This window comes from Chenopodium quinoa, unplaced genomic scaffold (assembly GCF_001683475.1).
Source record: "Chenopodium quinoa cultivar QQ74 unplaced genomic scaffold, ASM168347v1, whole genome shotgun sequence".
Classification (NCBI taxonomy): domain Eukaryota; kingdom Viridiplantae; phylum Streptophyta; class Magnoliopsida; order Caryophyllales; family Amaranthaceae; genus Chenopodium; species Chenopodium quinoa.
Window position 1 is genome coordinate 1,974,546 of NW_018744187.1, and position 16,674 is coordinate 1,991,219.

The 16,674-nt window shown below is 35.6% G+C and overlaps 1 protein-coding gene across 1 annotated transcript; it reads right to left on the reverse strand.

Annotated features, from left to right (window-relative positions):
- Positions 1-10,801: 10,801 nt before the first annotated feature.
- LOC110694013 (zinc finger BED domain-containing protein RICESLEEPER 2-like) lies at positions 10,802-12,801 on the reverse strand. The gene is made up of 5 exons (XM_021871172.1): positions 12,732-12,801; positions 12,217-12,260; positions 11,877-12,126; positions 10,874-11,759; positions 10,802-10,805 (listed from the first exon to the last, which is right to left on the reverse strand). Exons 1-5 carry the CDS (start codon positions 12,799-12,801, stop codon positions 10,802-10,804), a joined length of 1,254 nt encoding a protein of 417 aa, XP_021726864.1.
- Between the last annotated feature and the right edge of the window lie 3,873 nt (positions 12,802-16,674).

A 16,674-nucleotide genomic window follows, 5' to 3' on the forward strand; every position in this document is an offset into this window, starting at 1 on the left:
TAACAAGGTTTGTCATGAAATTCAAGGTTTTTTGTTGAAGAGATCTGTGTTTGCTGTAATTCGAAGGTGGGTGGTGTAGACCTCATTCTCGCAACAATGGAGGCATGTAAGGTAATACAAGTTATTTATTTTTATATAAAGGATTCATAAGAATTGTAGGGTTTATGTTACTAAGGGGTTAATTGTAGCAAGTTATATGAGGGGTGGAAGGGGTGGTCGTAGGGGTGCAAGAAGAGGTGGACGTACGCGCGGTCATGTAGTCGAAAAGGTACAACACGGTGAATTTAAGAAGTTGTATTCAGGTAATTTATTAGTAATTGAGTAAAATGTATTTTTATTCTTTGTATAGAATTATGAATGAATATCTACGAATGCTTAAACATGTTCAGTTAAATAAATATCAGATAATTTGCTTTCTTATGAGTTGTTCAGTTAGTAATCTGATTTGTTAACTTTGAATATTCGAAAATGGTGTTGATTGGCATAGTGGCTACCACCCTTCAATTTTTCTAAGTTTGGTGATTTCACTTTAATTTAAGTGCCTGGCATCCGTAGTTGATTTTTTATCTCCTTTTGTCGTTGCTATTTAATAGTGGTTTTTGAATGAACTTTGTTTATATAGTATATTGAAAAGATTTAATGGTGAGTTGTTGAATGAAGTTTATTACTGTAATAATTATTATTGAATATTTGTTTATATAGTATATTGAAAAGATTTTGACTAATGAATGGTTGCTAAATGAAAGTCTTATATTCTTTTGGACATTTTGGACATGATGATTAGTACGTATTAAAATGGCATTTAAAATCAATGGTGGTTGTGGCCATTTTGAGGAGGGGTGTGATACTGAAAGTTTGATCTGATTAGAGTTGAAGGATTATTCAGAATGGTGGCCCTCATTCTCATCATTTTAATGTCTAGTCCTATTTAAGAAGTTTGTTATAGTTTATTTGGTGGCATTTTAATTTATAAGTGGTGTGGCCATACTTGATAGTTGTATGTTATTGAGTCATCATACATTTTTCTAACTTACATGCGTAAGTTGGTGGGGTGGATTTTATTTTGTGAAAAAGTTACGTGCATTTGTATATTTTGTGAAAAAGTTCACGCATTTGTATATTTTGGTTGCTTTTTGTTTGCATTTGTATATTTTGGTTATAATATTGTTTGTGTACTCAATTTGAAGGATGGTGGAGAAGTAATTAAATTCTAAAGTGGAATCTGCTGGTCGGTAGCAAAAAGGTAAGGGTATCACATTTATCGGTAACATACATAAATGTAGAAGTTGATCTCTAATTGTTTGGAGGGCGATGATAATTAATTGCTTTTTTCTTTAAGGTGTGCAAGAAAATTGATGAAGCCGTGTACCGGGTGAGTTTTTCGTTGTATTGTCCAAGTGTTGCCATTGTAGGTGAATTTATTTTTGTTTTTTTTTTCTTGTTTTTGTTTCGGACAATAAACTTAGTGAAGGCAGAAAGATGAAGGAAATTGGTAAATAAATTGAACGTTGCAAGGTGGAGGTCACAAGGGTAAAATGGTGTTAATTCAATTATCAGTTGCATCCATGACATGTGTATATTGATATGTGTTTTTTGTTATATGCGGCCTGAAAATGTAAATTTACTGGTGGAGTATTTTGGTATGATTTTTAATGAGTTTTGTGAAAAGAAAAGAGATGGGATTTCCTAGAATGTTTGGTTTAGTTGACAGGCAACTTCATAGGGAGTTGTATTTTTGGCTTGCTACGAGGGTTGATGTTCTGTCATATTGCTTGATAAATCCTGATGGGCTAGAGTTTACAGTTGACCCCGTTCAAGTCCATTGGGTTCTTGGGATTCCTAAGGGGTATTTGCCGGTTCCGAAAGAAGCTATGGATGATGCCACAAAGCAGTTTCTTGAAGGTGTCCTTTCTCAATTCAGTACGACTACCCCGAGCAATATGAATGGGATTCCGAGGAAAAACTTAGTACAAGCTGTTGAATCTCCACTTGAAGATGTGTTTGAGTTTAAGGTTGCGTTCTTGCTGCTAGCCCTAGTGGATGTTCCGTGTCCTACAACATCCCATAGGTTGTACCCTAAGTTACTTCCAGCGGCAATTGCAGCAGTGGACCCTGAGTCATATGATTGGTGTTCCTTAGTGCTAGAAAAAACTTATGTATTCTGTTTCAAGCTTTGCAAGGAGGTTCTACCATACGGGGTATTCCAAGGGTTGTGGAATGTATAATATTTCTTGCGGTTAATTCTAGCCTATGGGGGTAATTTATAATTTGGTTTTTCTGCAATTATGTTTTTTATGGAAATAATAAAACCTTGTACGCTATAGATGATGTATCTTTATCGGTTGAGAAGACCCCCTGTCAAACGGGGTGTGTTTCCTCGGTTGAAGGTGTGGACAGAAGCTGAGATAGACAAGGCTAAGAATGCTGATCGTATTATGGATGGTGATTTTGGGAAATTAGGGGTAAGTAAAGTAAAGTAAAGTGGCCTTGTTTTTTTTTTATTTGATTTTGTTGTTGTTGTATATCATCTTGTGGTGGTTTTTTTAAATTTGAGTAGTTTGTCACGCGGCATATGGGAGGCCACACGAAAGGGCTGCATTGGACAGTATGCCAGTGAAAAAGAAGTGTTGTGGCTGTAGAGGTGAGAGATGAGTTGTGTTTGATTACATGTATGTTGTTTAGAGTTTGTGGTACATTGTAATTTGAAATACTATTATTGATAATAGGTTGTTGAAGTGTTAATGAAAGTTGTTGATGTAGAAGAGGAGGATGTAGTGGATGAACTTATATCCACTCAAGGTGTGAAAAAGCGTCCAAGGGAAGGACCTGGGTATTTTGGATGGAGTAAGTCTTCAGGTATGCAAACATAATTAATGTCATATATCTTGTCACACTTAATCTCTAAATTAATTATTCATACTATTCATGTCATAAGTGTAGTAATAAAAAGGTTTGGGGGGAAAATAGGATAAATAATTTAATTATTATCCAATGTAAGTTTCAAGTTTAAGGGAGAGGTTATGAAGCATATGAGCCTAAAATGTTAATCATATCAAAATTAATTATAGCAAGAAACATCAGCAATCATTTGGAAAATAATTAATCATATCAACATTAAGGGATAGGTTAAAATGTTAATCTTTTTGTCTAGATGGGACTCTATCAGTTCTCATTGTCATTATTTTCCAAATCTAGAGTGCTAGAGTTGAGCTATCTTTTCCCCTCCTTCCCTTACTACTATACCTAAAAGTTTAAGGGTGGTATCTAATTATAGAGTGCTAGAGTTTAAGGGTGGTACTACTAAGGCTGAACTCTTGGCATAGTTGCCACATCAGTTTTGTCAGAGGGCTTCCATAATAGAAAACACCTACTACATAATCATGCAACACATTTCAACATTAGTAGTTCAGCACAATAAAATCAATACTTGCTACTTCGTATATGTGTTCATTACACAACTTACTATACATCAGACAATAAACTTCTGAAATCTTATAATATTCTACAGGTCTTACAAAGAAATTCTATTATTTTAGATGCTGAATTATTATTTTACAGCACTGCCCATATTATCCACGTACACATGATGAAACCCTTCCTCGGAATATGGTGGACGGTTGATTAATTCTAAGTGGTCATCAATGCTTACTCCATTCATAGCACACATGGTGGCCATAAACTTGTTGTATTCAATTTGGTTTCCTAGAACAGAACAGCAAAATCAACAGGCCAAAATTTTATCCATTCCATAGACACAATCTCATCCTTTGTCCCAGTAACTATCCCACTAGAAAACTCCCTTTCGAACGACCAACAAAGCCCAAGAATCGACCCCATGGGTGCGAATGTAATACCTCGTATTTTTATACGTATCCCTAACTCTAAAAGCCCCAACTTACAAATAAAAAGTGCCACAAAAGGACAATGCTTGTTTACAGTGTCATAACCATCTTACCCCCATAAGTACTCTCTACTTTCCTTATCTACAGTGTTTTCCCTCTTTTGCCCTCAAAAATATGCACATGTTTTGCTGGCCATTGTCCTCCACGTGCCATGCTTTATGATTTGGGACCATTTTACTTTTTTATTTTTGGGTAGCTGTTTGTTTAAATTATAGCATTTTTGGGAGTTCTGAATTATTATTAGGGATTTAATTCGTTAATTATGTTTGTCCGAATAAATATTTAGGAATTTCTTTGTTCTTTGTCAATTTTTTGGAGAGGGCTAATTATCGTTCGATTTTGTTAAGTTGTTTGCTATGTTCAATTGTGGCATTTTTCGGAATTTTGAAATTGAGGCTTTGATTGGTTAATTATGTTTTTGTGAATAATTATTAGGGAGTTCTGAAGTAGTTAGGAATTCATTTGTTCTTTGTCAATTTTTTTTGGAGAGGGTTAATTATCGTACAATTGTTTGCTAAGTTCAATTGTGGCATTTTTTGGGTTTATGAAATTGAGGATTTAATTGGTTAATTATGTTCTTGTGAATAATTATTAGGGATTTTCGGCTTAATTATGTTTGTCAGTTTTAAGGGGAGAGCTATTTTGTAGGAATTCTGTGAAATTGTTTGCTATATTTGGTGGTCATCTAATTATGTTTAGTAATTTTCCCTTAATAATGTTTGGCAATTTCCATGGTAATGTATGTAACACCCCCAAATCTCTCTCTACAGAAATACTAGTATAATACGTATAATTATACTATAGAGATAGACATAGGCGTATTACCGCCGCGTGATTACACAAGGCTACTCAAAATACTTAACTCAATAACAAAACTTGCAGCGGAAACTCAACTTTATTTTATTAATACTTATAAAAATGATAACATTGTTATGAGTACTCAAAATAAAGACAAGACCAACATTCCTAAAACTAGGTGAAGCAAATACCGGGACTCCCATATGCTCATTCATGACTCCACCTGAATATAGTCAACACTGCTTACCATTACGGTAAACAGGGCGAACCAAAACAAATAGGAAATACGGATTAGCAAAAATATGCTAAGTACGATAAGTGCAAGATAATGTAAACTCAATTTATTTGCAAACATGCTTTTAAAATCAACTCTAATAATTAATCCAATAATTTCTAACTGATTATTCCAAAATCTATTCCAATGATTAAATATTCAAAATAATAGCTTATAAAACTAATTCCTTTATTAAGAACCAATTCCTTTTAATCCAATTCCTCACCCAAGTGTGCACACCCCCATGCTAGTCTCCATATATTACAAGACTATTCTTGAGGAAAGACCCGGTCATACAAAGTCTAAGGCTTTATCAATAAACCAAATTCGCATAGTGGGATTACCAACATGCTTATAAAGCATTAATAATAATAATAAGGAAAAATTGCCCAGAATAATCCGACCTTTGGCTCATCCGCTCAAAATAATCCCACCTTTCGATTATTTTTTAATAATCCGACCTTTATACCTCTTCCGCTTTAAATGGTCCTAACCGGTCACCTAACTTGTTATTACAATTTATTAGACACGTGTCAGACTATAATTGGTCAAAAATAAAAATAAAAAAATAGAAAAAAATTAAAAAAAAAACAAAAAAAAATTATTTTTAAAAAAAAGCTGAAACCCAGATTCCGGCCCACCCACCGCCCCCTTGCCCAAATCCGGCCACTATCTCCCTTCCTTTCCACGATTCCGACCACCCCTCCCTCTCCCTCTCCCTCCCCTTTTCTGACCACCCCCTCCCTCTCCCTCCCCGTTTCCGGTCGACCCAACCCCAGCACCCAAGCTGTAAAACCACCAAAAATAGCAGCCCTATTGTTGCTGCTTCTCCTTCGCAAACGCGCCACCACAAACCCGTAACAAATGAACCCACCATCACAATCACTTACCACCCACTACAGCTGCACCAACAATCGCCGGCAAACACTACAATTTTGAGCATCTTCGAACACCCACAAATCAACCTAAGAATTGAAAAACCATCACAGGTAGTGGCCGTTGGTTTCGATTGGTCGGTTGGTGGGTTGGTAGAGGAAGTGGTTTCGGTTGGTGGGTTGGGTAGAGGAAGTGGGTTCGGTTGGTGGGCTTGGGTAAAGAAGGTGGTGTCGGCTGGTGGGTTGGGTAGGGGAGGTAGTTTCAGTGGTGGTGGGTAATGGAGGTGGTTTCAGTGGTGGTGCGTGGGTAAGGGGAGGTGGTTGGGTTTTTTTTTAAATTTTTTTTATTAATTTTTTTTTTGTATTATTATTTTAGACCAACAATGTGGTACCACGTGTGCAAATAATCCCAAGTTACAAATGGTAACATGTTTAGCCGGTTTCAAGTCACCTGGGACCATTGGAAGCGGATTGGGTATAAAGGTCGGATTATTAAAAAATAATCGAAAGGTGGGATTATTTTAGGCGGATGAGGCAAAGGTCGGATTATTCCGGGCAATTTTTCCTAATAATAATTCAATGGTTCAATAAATCCTTTTAATATCCAATAGTTCCAATATAATTCAAAATCTTTTTTTTATTAATTCCACATTTTTTCAAAATCAAACCTAAATAAATACTTGAGAATAAAATCTCATATTAATTAATAGCTTTTCAAAATCAACAACTCTTCCTTGAAAAACCTTTATTTAATTCAACAAGCCTTTTAAAATCAAATCCTTTATTTAATTCAACAAGCCTTTTAAAATCAAATCCTTTATTTAAACATGATCAGTACTTCAAACCATTCAAAACATGATTTAAAAATCAATCATTCAAAATACTTTTATCAATACCTCCAAACATAATTTATTTCAAAATCATAATACAATTAATTTAATTCAATCACTAATCAATTCATATAAAACATGTTATTCAAACCAATCACTTTCAAAGGTATCTAGCCACCTAACGTACCTTGATTCTTGCTAGCAAAACCACACAAAAGAACCTCAAGAACCTTCCGTGAAAACATCAATACCCCAAAAACTGAACAAAAGTGCCTGAAAACTGGCTTTAAAGATAAATGGGATAATATTTGTTTGAAAAGAGGTCGGAGAAGAAAAGTATGAAAAGGTTTAGGGAAAAGAAGAAGAAGAGAGAAGAAGTGAATTGGGTTTTTGGTGTGAAGAATATGGGAGGTATGAAGGGGTATTTATAGGCTCATGAATGAGAGAATTATGGTAGGAGAATGTAGGAAGAATTATGGTAAAAAGAATTAAGGAATTACTTGGAGAAGTGAATAAAGAAATATGGAAACTTTTGATATTAAGGTGATTAAGAATAATAGAATTTAGGAAAGTGTGTTTGTCATGAAAATAATATGACAAAAGAGATTACTTGGGGGAATAATCAAAGATGAAATAAGGTAGGAAAATAAGATGATCAAATCTTTGTGAGATGGAAAATAGAAAATAAGGAAAATAAGAGATTTTAAGGAGATAATTAAAAATACAATTTACCAAAATAAATCACCCAAAAATCCATCATGGTAGCAGAAAATTTGAGCTTTCCTAAGCTCATATTTTTGGACCTCTGTTTAGATATTGAGGGAATTAATTTGCTAGTTTTAAGGAATAAAAAATAGTTGTGTAAATAAAATATATTGTATAAAATAATTAATTAAGAAAATACCAATTATTCACTAAATAAATTCACTATGAAAATAAGATTTTCTACACATAGAAAATCAGATTTTCTACACTTAGAAAATCCAAAAATCGTAGCTTAATATTTAGAAAATTCAGACCTCCTAATTAAATAATTAAAATATAATTTTTGATTATTTAAATATCCAAAATACATATATATAATCCGGTTTTTAAACTAAAATAAATGGATAATAAATCTTATCCAAAATCCAAAAATAATAATTGAGTTTTAAAATACTTTTGACGCCAAAATTCAATCATCATTTTGGATCCAAAATCCAATAGTAAAATAAATTACTAAAATACCCTTTTTAAGAGAGTAGTAATTAATTAATTAATTAGAAATACGTTTTAAAAATACGGGGTATTACAATGTAAGTGTGATAATTTATATTCTAAGCTAATTATATGTTCAATGATATGCTAAGGTTGATGAGGCGTTCTATTACCCAGCGGTACATTGATATGTATAATAATAAGTATGCTTTTTTTATGCACTTAATGGGTTTTTCATCTGTTGTTATACTCTTTTTAGCTTTACATTTAAATGATTAAAATACTTGATTTACAAGGATAGTGATGTATGTTTAGTTTCTTAGAAAGTGTTGTGATGCATTCTATTATCCATTGTGTTTAGGCCGTATTTCCTTTGTGTAGTTATGTATGCTCTTCATTGGGAGGTGTTTTCATTGGCTTAGGGAAATGGGGATATTTTATTTTTTTTCTTTTTTTTTAATCCTGTTTTGGCCTCACATAACATGCCTTATAATAGTGCATGCTTAGTTTCTTGGAAGGTAGTTTGATGCACTATTATTCATTGTGTTTCGGCTGTATTTCCTTTGTGTATTTATGTGTGCTCTTCATTGGGGGGGTGTTTTGATTCCTTTCATTGATTCCTTTTATATATATATATATACTGAGGGGTTGAGTTCTATTTTCTTTGTATGTAAGCTTTAGATAACTGAGTAAAATGGGAATTACAGTTGAGGTAATTGTTTTGGTGATGAGATTGCTCTTATGGTAGCTTTACTTCTTGTTAGAACCATGGAATTTCTTGAATTATGTTTGGATAACTTGCTTTTGGCAACTATATACTCAGGACAACTTATCAATATACACTCCTTAATGTGCTTGACTTTTGCATTGAATCTCTTTGAGCAAGAAACTGATTCCTCTAATTTCTAGACATTGAACTAACGAAAAACTGCTTGTTAAATTGCTGTTTAATTTAGTATCATCATTAATTACACATAACTTATTCAGATATGTATGCTACTTACTGTTAATACAAAAAAAGTTTATAGTCCTTAAAAAGGGTTTATGGAGATTGTAGAGGCATGTTGCCTTAGCTTAGTTGTGGTTGCATGTTTTGTACCCTTTTGTTAAGTTGATGGTTATGGTTTATGGATTATTATTGATGTTGTTGTTTGCTCAATGAAATAATTACTTTCCAAGGAAGATATTCACAAGTATTTGTTTGCATTTTTTGGCGGGTTGATCTTGTTTAAAAAGGTGTTACCCAAAATTATGTTGTAAGCTGTTTGCTGTTATGTTTTTTTTATAAACTTATTTTGTTTTAGAGGATGTTAATAATGTTAGTGTTGTCTGTGTCATATGTTCATGGAATAGTACTTGTTGCATGTAGTTTGTTTGTTGTTTTCTATTGTGTTTTGCTATAATAAACTTATTGTGTTAGTACTATTTTTAGGGGTGTACACCGGTCCAAAACCGGACCGGACCTGGACCGGACCTGTTTGGACCGGGGACCTGAATTGGGTAATTATGAGGACCGGGGACCGGACCTGAATTAACAGGTCCGGTTCCGGGCCAGACCTGAAAAATCAGGTCCGGTCCGGGTTTGGACCTGAATGGACCTGTTTTGTGTCTTTTTCGTTTTTTTTTTAATACAAAACCTGTTGGACCTGCATATGGACCTGTTTTGTGATTTTTAGACCTGTTGCATAATTTAATAATTACATACAAACCAAAATTATCAATTACAAAACTACATAAAGTCTATAAAGTCCCGATTCTCAAACACCAAAAATACAAATGAGTCCACCGAAAATACAAATAAGTCCACGAAAACTCATAAAATTACATAAATTCTCTTAAGTCTCAACTCTCAACTCTCAAGTACTAGGAATACATAAATTCTCCAACGAGTTGTTTTCCCTTTGATCGCGTGATTCACACTAATGAGTCCACGAAAACAACTTCATCGTCTACATCGTTAGATTCACCACGTTGCACCTCTAAATAAAATACAATATAGAATATATTAATGATTGATAACAATGAAATAATAAATTTGGTGTAACAAAATTTCAAATACATAAAATTATTACTACCTTTCTCTATTTCCTCTAACTCTTTCAAATTTTCTTCCACATCAACAATTGGCACTTCCTTAGCTCTAAGCCAATCTTGTGTGCAAAGTAACACTTGAACCATCTTCAATACAAAAATATTACACAAATATGTATAAACAAAGTCATATTAAGATATAAACAAACTTGATTTTATAAAATAAAAAGATAACGATGCATTACCTTAGGAGTTAAAGAACTCCGAAATGGATCTAGAGTACGACCTCCCGTACTAAAAGCAGATTCCGATGCAACGGTCGACAATGGGATGGCTAGTATGTCACGTGCCATGCGATTAAGAATCACATAACACTGACCATTCTTACCCCACCATGTCAATGCATCTTGTTCTTCCTCCTCCGGCCCTAATTGATCATTTAAGTACCTATCCAACTCACTTATCGCATACCCACTTGTCCCCTTCAATCGTTTTGCTCTTTCTTTTAGTTTCCTCACATAATCGGAACCCACTCCTTTACTATTATCAATATCCATTGACATATTATCTCCACAATCTGGAATATTAGAAGTAGCATACATTTTTCTATATTCCTCAAATAAAGAGTAAGCGAACTCCTTCACATCATTCGCAAGTTTTGTACCCTTTTCCGGTCCATGCATATCCGTTAGTGTCAATTCAACAATGACCATCTTAGAGTGAGGGTCGAGAAGAAGAGCAACATAAATGAACTTATTCATCTTATCCACATCCCCCCAATACTTATCAAACTTTTTTTTCATTGCAATGGCCATGGCTTGAAAATTCAAGTCCTCACTTTGTTCCCAATTATTCAACATATCATACATAGAAGCAATTTCTCCTAAACCTTTATTAGCTGTCACATAATGGGAACCAGAAATTCGTTTAGTTAACAGATAAAACCCCCCTAGAAACAAAACCAACCTCTCCACTTTTTCCCAATCTTCGGGTTCGGGAGGCCTTTCATTGTCATTCAAATCCTCTCCATCAGGAAGAGATAACCCACTAAAAACACGTCGAAACTTCAAAGCCGTTTCCAACATTATGTATGTGGAGTTCCAACGAGTGGGGACATCAAAGGATAAAGAAGATTTTGAATCTATGTTTGCTTTTTGCACAAGATCTTTGAATCTAAGTATTCTTGCAGGGGAATTCTTAACATATTTCACAGCATTTCTAACTCTATCAATGCACACACCATGTTCTCTAATACCATCCCACACAATTAAATTAATGATATGAGCAATGCATCTAACATGAAGATTTTTTCCATCATTTATACATCCTGTTCTTCTAACCATTCTACTCAAGTGTGCACAAGCAACATCATTTGAAGAAGCATTATCAACAGTGACAGTAAAAAGTTTATCATCAATACCCCAATACTCTAAACATGCCTCAACTGCTTTTCCAATAGCCTCTCCTTTATGACTAGAAATTGGACAAAAATTTATGATCTTTTTATTCAATTTCCAGTCATTATCAATGAAATGAGCTGTAAGACACATATAATTAATTCTTTGTATTGAAGTCCAAGTATCAGTGGTCACAGAAATTCTTTGACATGTCTTAAACATTTCTCTCAATTTCTCTTTTTCACTATAATACAACTTTAAACAATCACGAGCAATGGTAACACGAGATGGAATGTGAAATTGTGGACATGCAACTTGCACAAAGTGCCTAAAACCGGGTTTTTCCACATGCTTAAATGGTAACTCATCAACAATAATCATGTGAATCAATGCCTCTCTAACATCATTCAAGTTAATAATCCTACTCCCACACTTTAATTCACTACTCTCATGTTCTTGATCAAAATACAATTTAGTTTGCTTTTCTTTGCCCTTTTCTTTTTCTATATTAATAGGATTACCGAGACATGATTCTGCATGGTTTTTAACATTTTTTGAACCATTAAGATTACCATCAGCAGCAAAAGTTTTAGGACAGAACTTACATTCAGCTCGTAGTTTTCCATTCTCGACGTACTCTAAGTAATATTTCCAATACTCAGCTTTCCTCTTACTTTTTCTGTTCCATATATATTCCCGCCCCGCTTTTAGCTTCTTATCAGGAGGCAAAGTAGATTGCAATTCTTCCATATCCTTTTCAGAAAGTGGCTGTGACGTTTGTTCAGAAAAAGAAGCAGACCGTTTGGATTGAGAGCTCTCCATCTACAATATAATTATATACAATATAAGTAATTTTAAAGTAACAATTATATACACATACCATTTTATAAAAAAAATTTAAGAGCAACTTACATTGCAAGAATAAGAATCCGTGGTTCCTTGACTTCCTTCACTCCCTGCAAGAATAAAAACAAAAATAAGAACCCCTGAACTACACACAGGTTAGCCAACTTATTTAATCTTAATAATCTGAGTCCATACTTTTAGCAGCCTAGCAGGAATAAACACAAATTTTAAAGTATAAGTTAGCTTAAAAAGTGTCCATATATACACATTAGAAATATCAATACACATTAGAAATACTTTCAACTTTCTGAAATTTATGTTAAGAAAAAAATGAGAGAGGCATTGCCCACACAACACAACACAACACAACACAACCAACTTTCTGAAATTTATGTCAATACCCAGATCCACCACTGCCCACACAACACAACACAAGTACACAACCAGCTTCATTGGCAGCCCCACCCCTAGCCGCCTTCCCTGACACTCCAACCATGGAATCCACCCCACAATAGGTAGCTGGACAGTTGGAGACACGAGCTACTGATTTTCTGTATTTGAGGAGTCGGCAGTAGAGCTACTTGCACGATGCAGGGAGGCACTAGAACTTGAAGAGTCTGAGAAAAGGTTGTCCTCGAGCGCAACAGACATTCTGAATCCACCCCCTACTTGAGATTGTGTTCAAATTGCAGTAAAGGGGGCATAAGGATCTCCTAGAGGAATAGAAGCCCTTGAGTGTATAGTAAAGGCAGTAGCAGCCCCCCTATTTTCCTCATTTAAGGCTGCTATGTTAATATCAAGGAGCTCCACAAAACTATCTTTGTCATCACGTTTGAGTATGCCATCCAATTCAGCATAGAACTCCTCATTCAACATCGTAGTCTGAAGCGTAAAGTAAATAAACAAAAAAGATAAAAGGAATCGAGTAATATAGGATAGAAATCGGAATAGGGGGTACAAATACGAACCCAAAGACTAAAGTTATAACCAAAGACACTCAATTTCAGAGGCACATTCCAACTTATCATATATCAACCAAGCTAATTTCTACCTTTCTCTCAATTTCTAATTTTGAAATCAAAATAATTGCATTTTCTCTAATTTCAAAGTCCAACCAAAAGGAGTCTAAGAAATTCAGGTACTTGACAAAAATAAACAATGCAATCATGATGAAAAACTAATTGTCCTCTGCTACAATCCCATTACCAAAACATAAAAATAAATAAATTCGAAGATAAACCATACTTGTTATCAATTCTAAACATTAAACCCTAAAACCCTAAACTTTAAACTAAAAAAAACCAAAAAAAAAAACATAAATTCGAAAGAAATTCGAAAATAAACCAAAAAAGAAAAAACATAAATTCGAAAACATTGAAGTAAAAAAAAGAAATTCAACATGCAAACATCAAATAATCATTATAAGCAATTGAAACATGAATAAACATATAAATTCTAACACTTAATTCATTATTTCGAATACAAAATACCCAAACATAATTAGATAATTTAGATTTACATTAAAAAAAAAAAATAACTTACCGGAGAAATGGAAAATCGCGCAGTAGCTGTCTCATGCGGTGGTCGGTGGGCGCCTGGGCTTCGCCTGAGAGAGTGAGGAAGGCAGGAGGTGTCGGCGGTGGGCGTTGCCGCGTTGGGCTGAGACTTGCGTGACTGCGTGAGGGAGAGGGGGAGATAGCCTGTTTGTTAGGGTTAGAATGAAATGAAAGAGAATTCAAGCGTCACTCAAGCTGTCAAGCAGCAGCGTTATTTTAATTTTTTTTTTTTTTTTTTTTTTTTTTTATAAAAAAAATACAATTTTTCCGGGTTTCAGGTCCGGACCTGAAAACCCCGGGTTTAGACCGGGTCCGGACCGGAACCGGGAACCTTGATTTTTAAGGACCGGGACCGGACCTGAATCAACAGGTCCGGGTCAGGTCCGGTCCGGATCAGGTCGGTTCAGGTCCGATTTCAGGTCCGGTCCAGTTTTTGTACACCCCTAACTATTTTAGTGTTGTTGTACTATATGGTGCATGGATTTATGGCCTAAGTTTGATTTGCTAATGTGCATAGTCGGTGCTTGTTGCATGTAGTGTTTTTATTAATATCTATGTGTATAAGGTGGTTATCTTGAATGCTTATATGATGTGGTGTGCTTTGCACAATTGTGGTTTAATAAAACTAGATTGCTTGCTGTTGTATTATGAATTATTTGCTTTTGAGATTAAATATGCTGGCATGTAATTTATGATGAAGATCTAAGTGTTTGTTTGACTACTCATTTAGACTTGTGCTGTTTTTTTTTTCATGATTTTCTATATCTCTAATGAGTAGCATAGATTAGTTACCTTATGTTTTTGAAGGTGGTGCAGCTGATAAGGTCATCAGTCATTGGAAAGGGCTGTAGTACGTTCTCTGCGGATGGAATACGGTGTACATATTGAAGACTTGACAACAAAGAGGATTAGCAAACTTGAGAAGTGTAAATTTCTTTATTAGATGAAGCGTTTTTGAGTTGGCATCCCTGAAAAGAGACTTGAACAACCCCCCACTTAAATTGCTTGCTATAACTAATCGTAAGCGCCGTGTAAAATATGTGCGCATTGATTTCATAGATGTCTTGCACACTTTAGCTTTTGAAATTAAAGCCCGGGTTTCTGAAGTAGACACTTTCAAACTTGACACAACAAAGTTTGTGTCATGGCTGATCATTTACAATCCTTCAAGTGCTGTTGAGATGGAATGCGTTTTCAGCACTGTAATGCAATGTTTCCAAACAAGACGCTGCTAGGAGAGATGTAAATTATTTGTGTTCTCTGTATAACTTAGACATAGTGGATTTGAATCATGGCAATGAGGTTTATGCTAGTATTAAGTGTTCATTGACTAGGGAGAGCTACCTAGCAGTTAAGGAACGGGTTCTTGGGATTCAAGGAGCTCTGTATTTGCCTCCGTACTTACATGAAGAATGATGTGTTACACCTAAGTCTTGCTTAAGTATGATTCCAACACCTGCTCTACCCCCGCCTCTACCTCGCAAGCCTAGAGCTCATTCTTCCTTTGGTGATCGGGTCAGCGACAAGCCAGTTCCGCCTGAACTTAGTAGATTATTTAAGCATATTGTAACAAGTACGTCACATAGGGTGCCTCTTTTGGTTTTATGATATGATGATCTTTAGAATATGTTATCTTAGGCATTAATCTTGAATAAGTTAGCATTTTGTATTACTCCTGGTTTAGTTGTTGCAGCTAGTCCTGATGTGTTGCTTAAGATTATGTTAAGCTGCTTGTTTAGCTATCCAAACTATGATGTCTTTGAAGGATTTATGTTTTCGTCTTGTGCAATTACTAGATATGTAAATGGATCAAATTATGGAGATAATTAAGTTCGTGCATTTGGGTCGTCGTTATATCATAGTTAGAGGTACTAAAGATCTTTGGGCTAGTAAAATAGGCCAAAGCCCAATTAAATTAGACGGATCCTATAAGGTCACACAAAGGGCCTACATTGAGCACGAGAGGACGAGGCCCATGATGGGCCTCATCCCCAAGTATGGACTTCCATATGGAGTGATATGGAGGGTTTTGGGCTTTATGACTTAGTCTAATTATATTATGATTATTAATTATGGTATTTTTACCCTACTAGCTGGCCTAATCCGAGCCATCCACGTGTCACTGGAAGGGGCACCACCTTGGACCTTCCAGATGGTGACAAGTGGCAGGCAGATTTAGCCCCTTGAGAATGGCGGCTTTCAAGGCCCAAATCCCAAGGGGCGCCTGCAAAAACGGCGTGCCCTTTCCTAGGGCACCAAATCCTTGAAAGGGCACACATTCCTAGGATCCTATAAATAGGGAACATTTCCCTCATTTATGGAGGGGGGATCTTCTGGACAACTTTTATGACATAACCTTGATTGAATACCAATCTTGTCTAAACTGTCACTCTTAAGAAATATAACACCTGAGCTTGGAATCCAAGCAGATAACCTCTTTTCCGCACGTTTTCACTCCGAACATATACTAACTTAATCTTCGGAGGCGGACCACCGACCATTCGGTGCTCCGCTGTTTTGCAAGTACAGGCGCCCCCTTGCTGGATCCAGTCTTAGTGTTTTAACTCTCCCGAGGGACACAAAAACTTTCGAAACATTTGGCGTCGTTTGTGGGGAGATTACCTCTAAGACGTCTTCATAAGAACCTGTACCGACTCCTGGGACCAATCGGCCTCTAGAGGACATAGTGGTCCAGACTGACCATTATTTTGGGGACGACGCTGATGTCGAAACCTACATGGGCCGTGATGGGTCCCTCATCTCTAGACGCATCCGCAGTAAAGAAAAGCAGGAGCGTCACCATGATCAGGCGGGTCCAAGCAAGATTGCTGGACAGCCAAGTAAGCCCTCAGGGCAGCCAGTTGATCCTTACTAGGCGGCAGGATCAACCCCAGTCACCCGAGACAAACTCATGAAAATCGTGAGCAGTCTTAGGGGTGAAATCAAGCAGCTTGCCACCAAGAAGTCG

What these genes read in the sequence shown, in the direction of transcription:
- LOC110694013 (XM_021871172.1), bottom strand. Translation starts at nt 12,801, where the DNA reads ATGTCTGTTGCGCTCGAGGACAACCTTTTCTCAGACTCTTCAAGTTCT. An exon ending in TGCCTCCCTGCATCGTGCAA is followed by an intron (nt 12,261 to 12,731) that starts GTAGCTCTACTG and finishes TTATTCTTGCAG; the next exon opens with GGAGTGAAGGAAGTCAAGGA. An exon ending in CGGATTCTTATTCTTGCAAT is followed by an intron (nt 12,127 to 12,216) that starts GTAAGTTGCTCT and finishes ATTATATTGTAG; the next exon opens with ATGGAGAGCTCTCAATCCAA.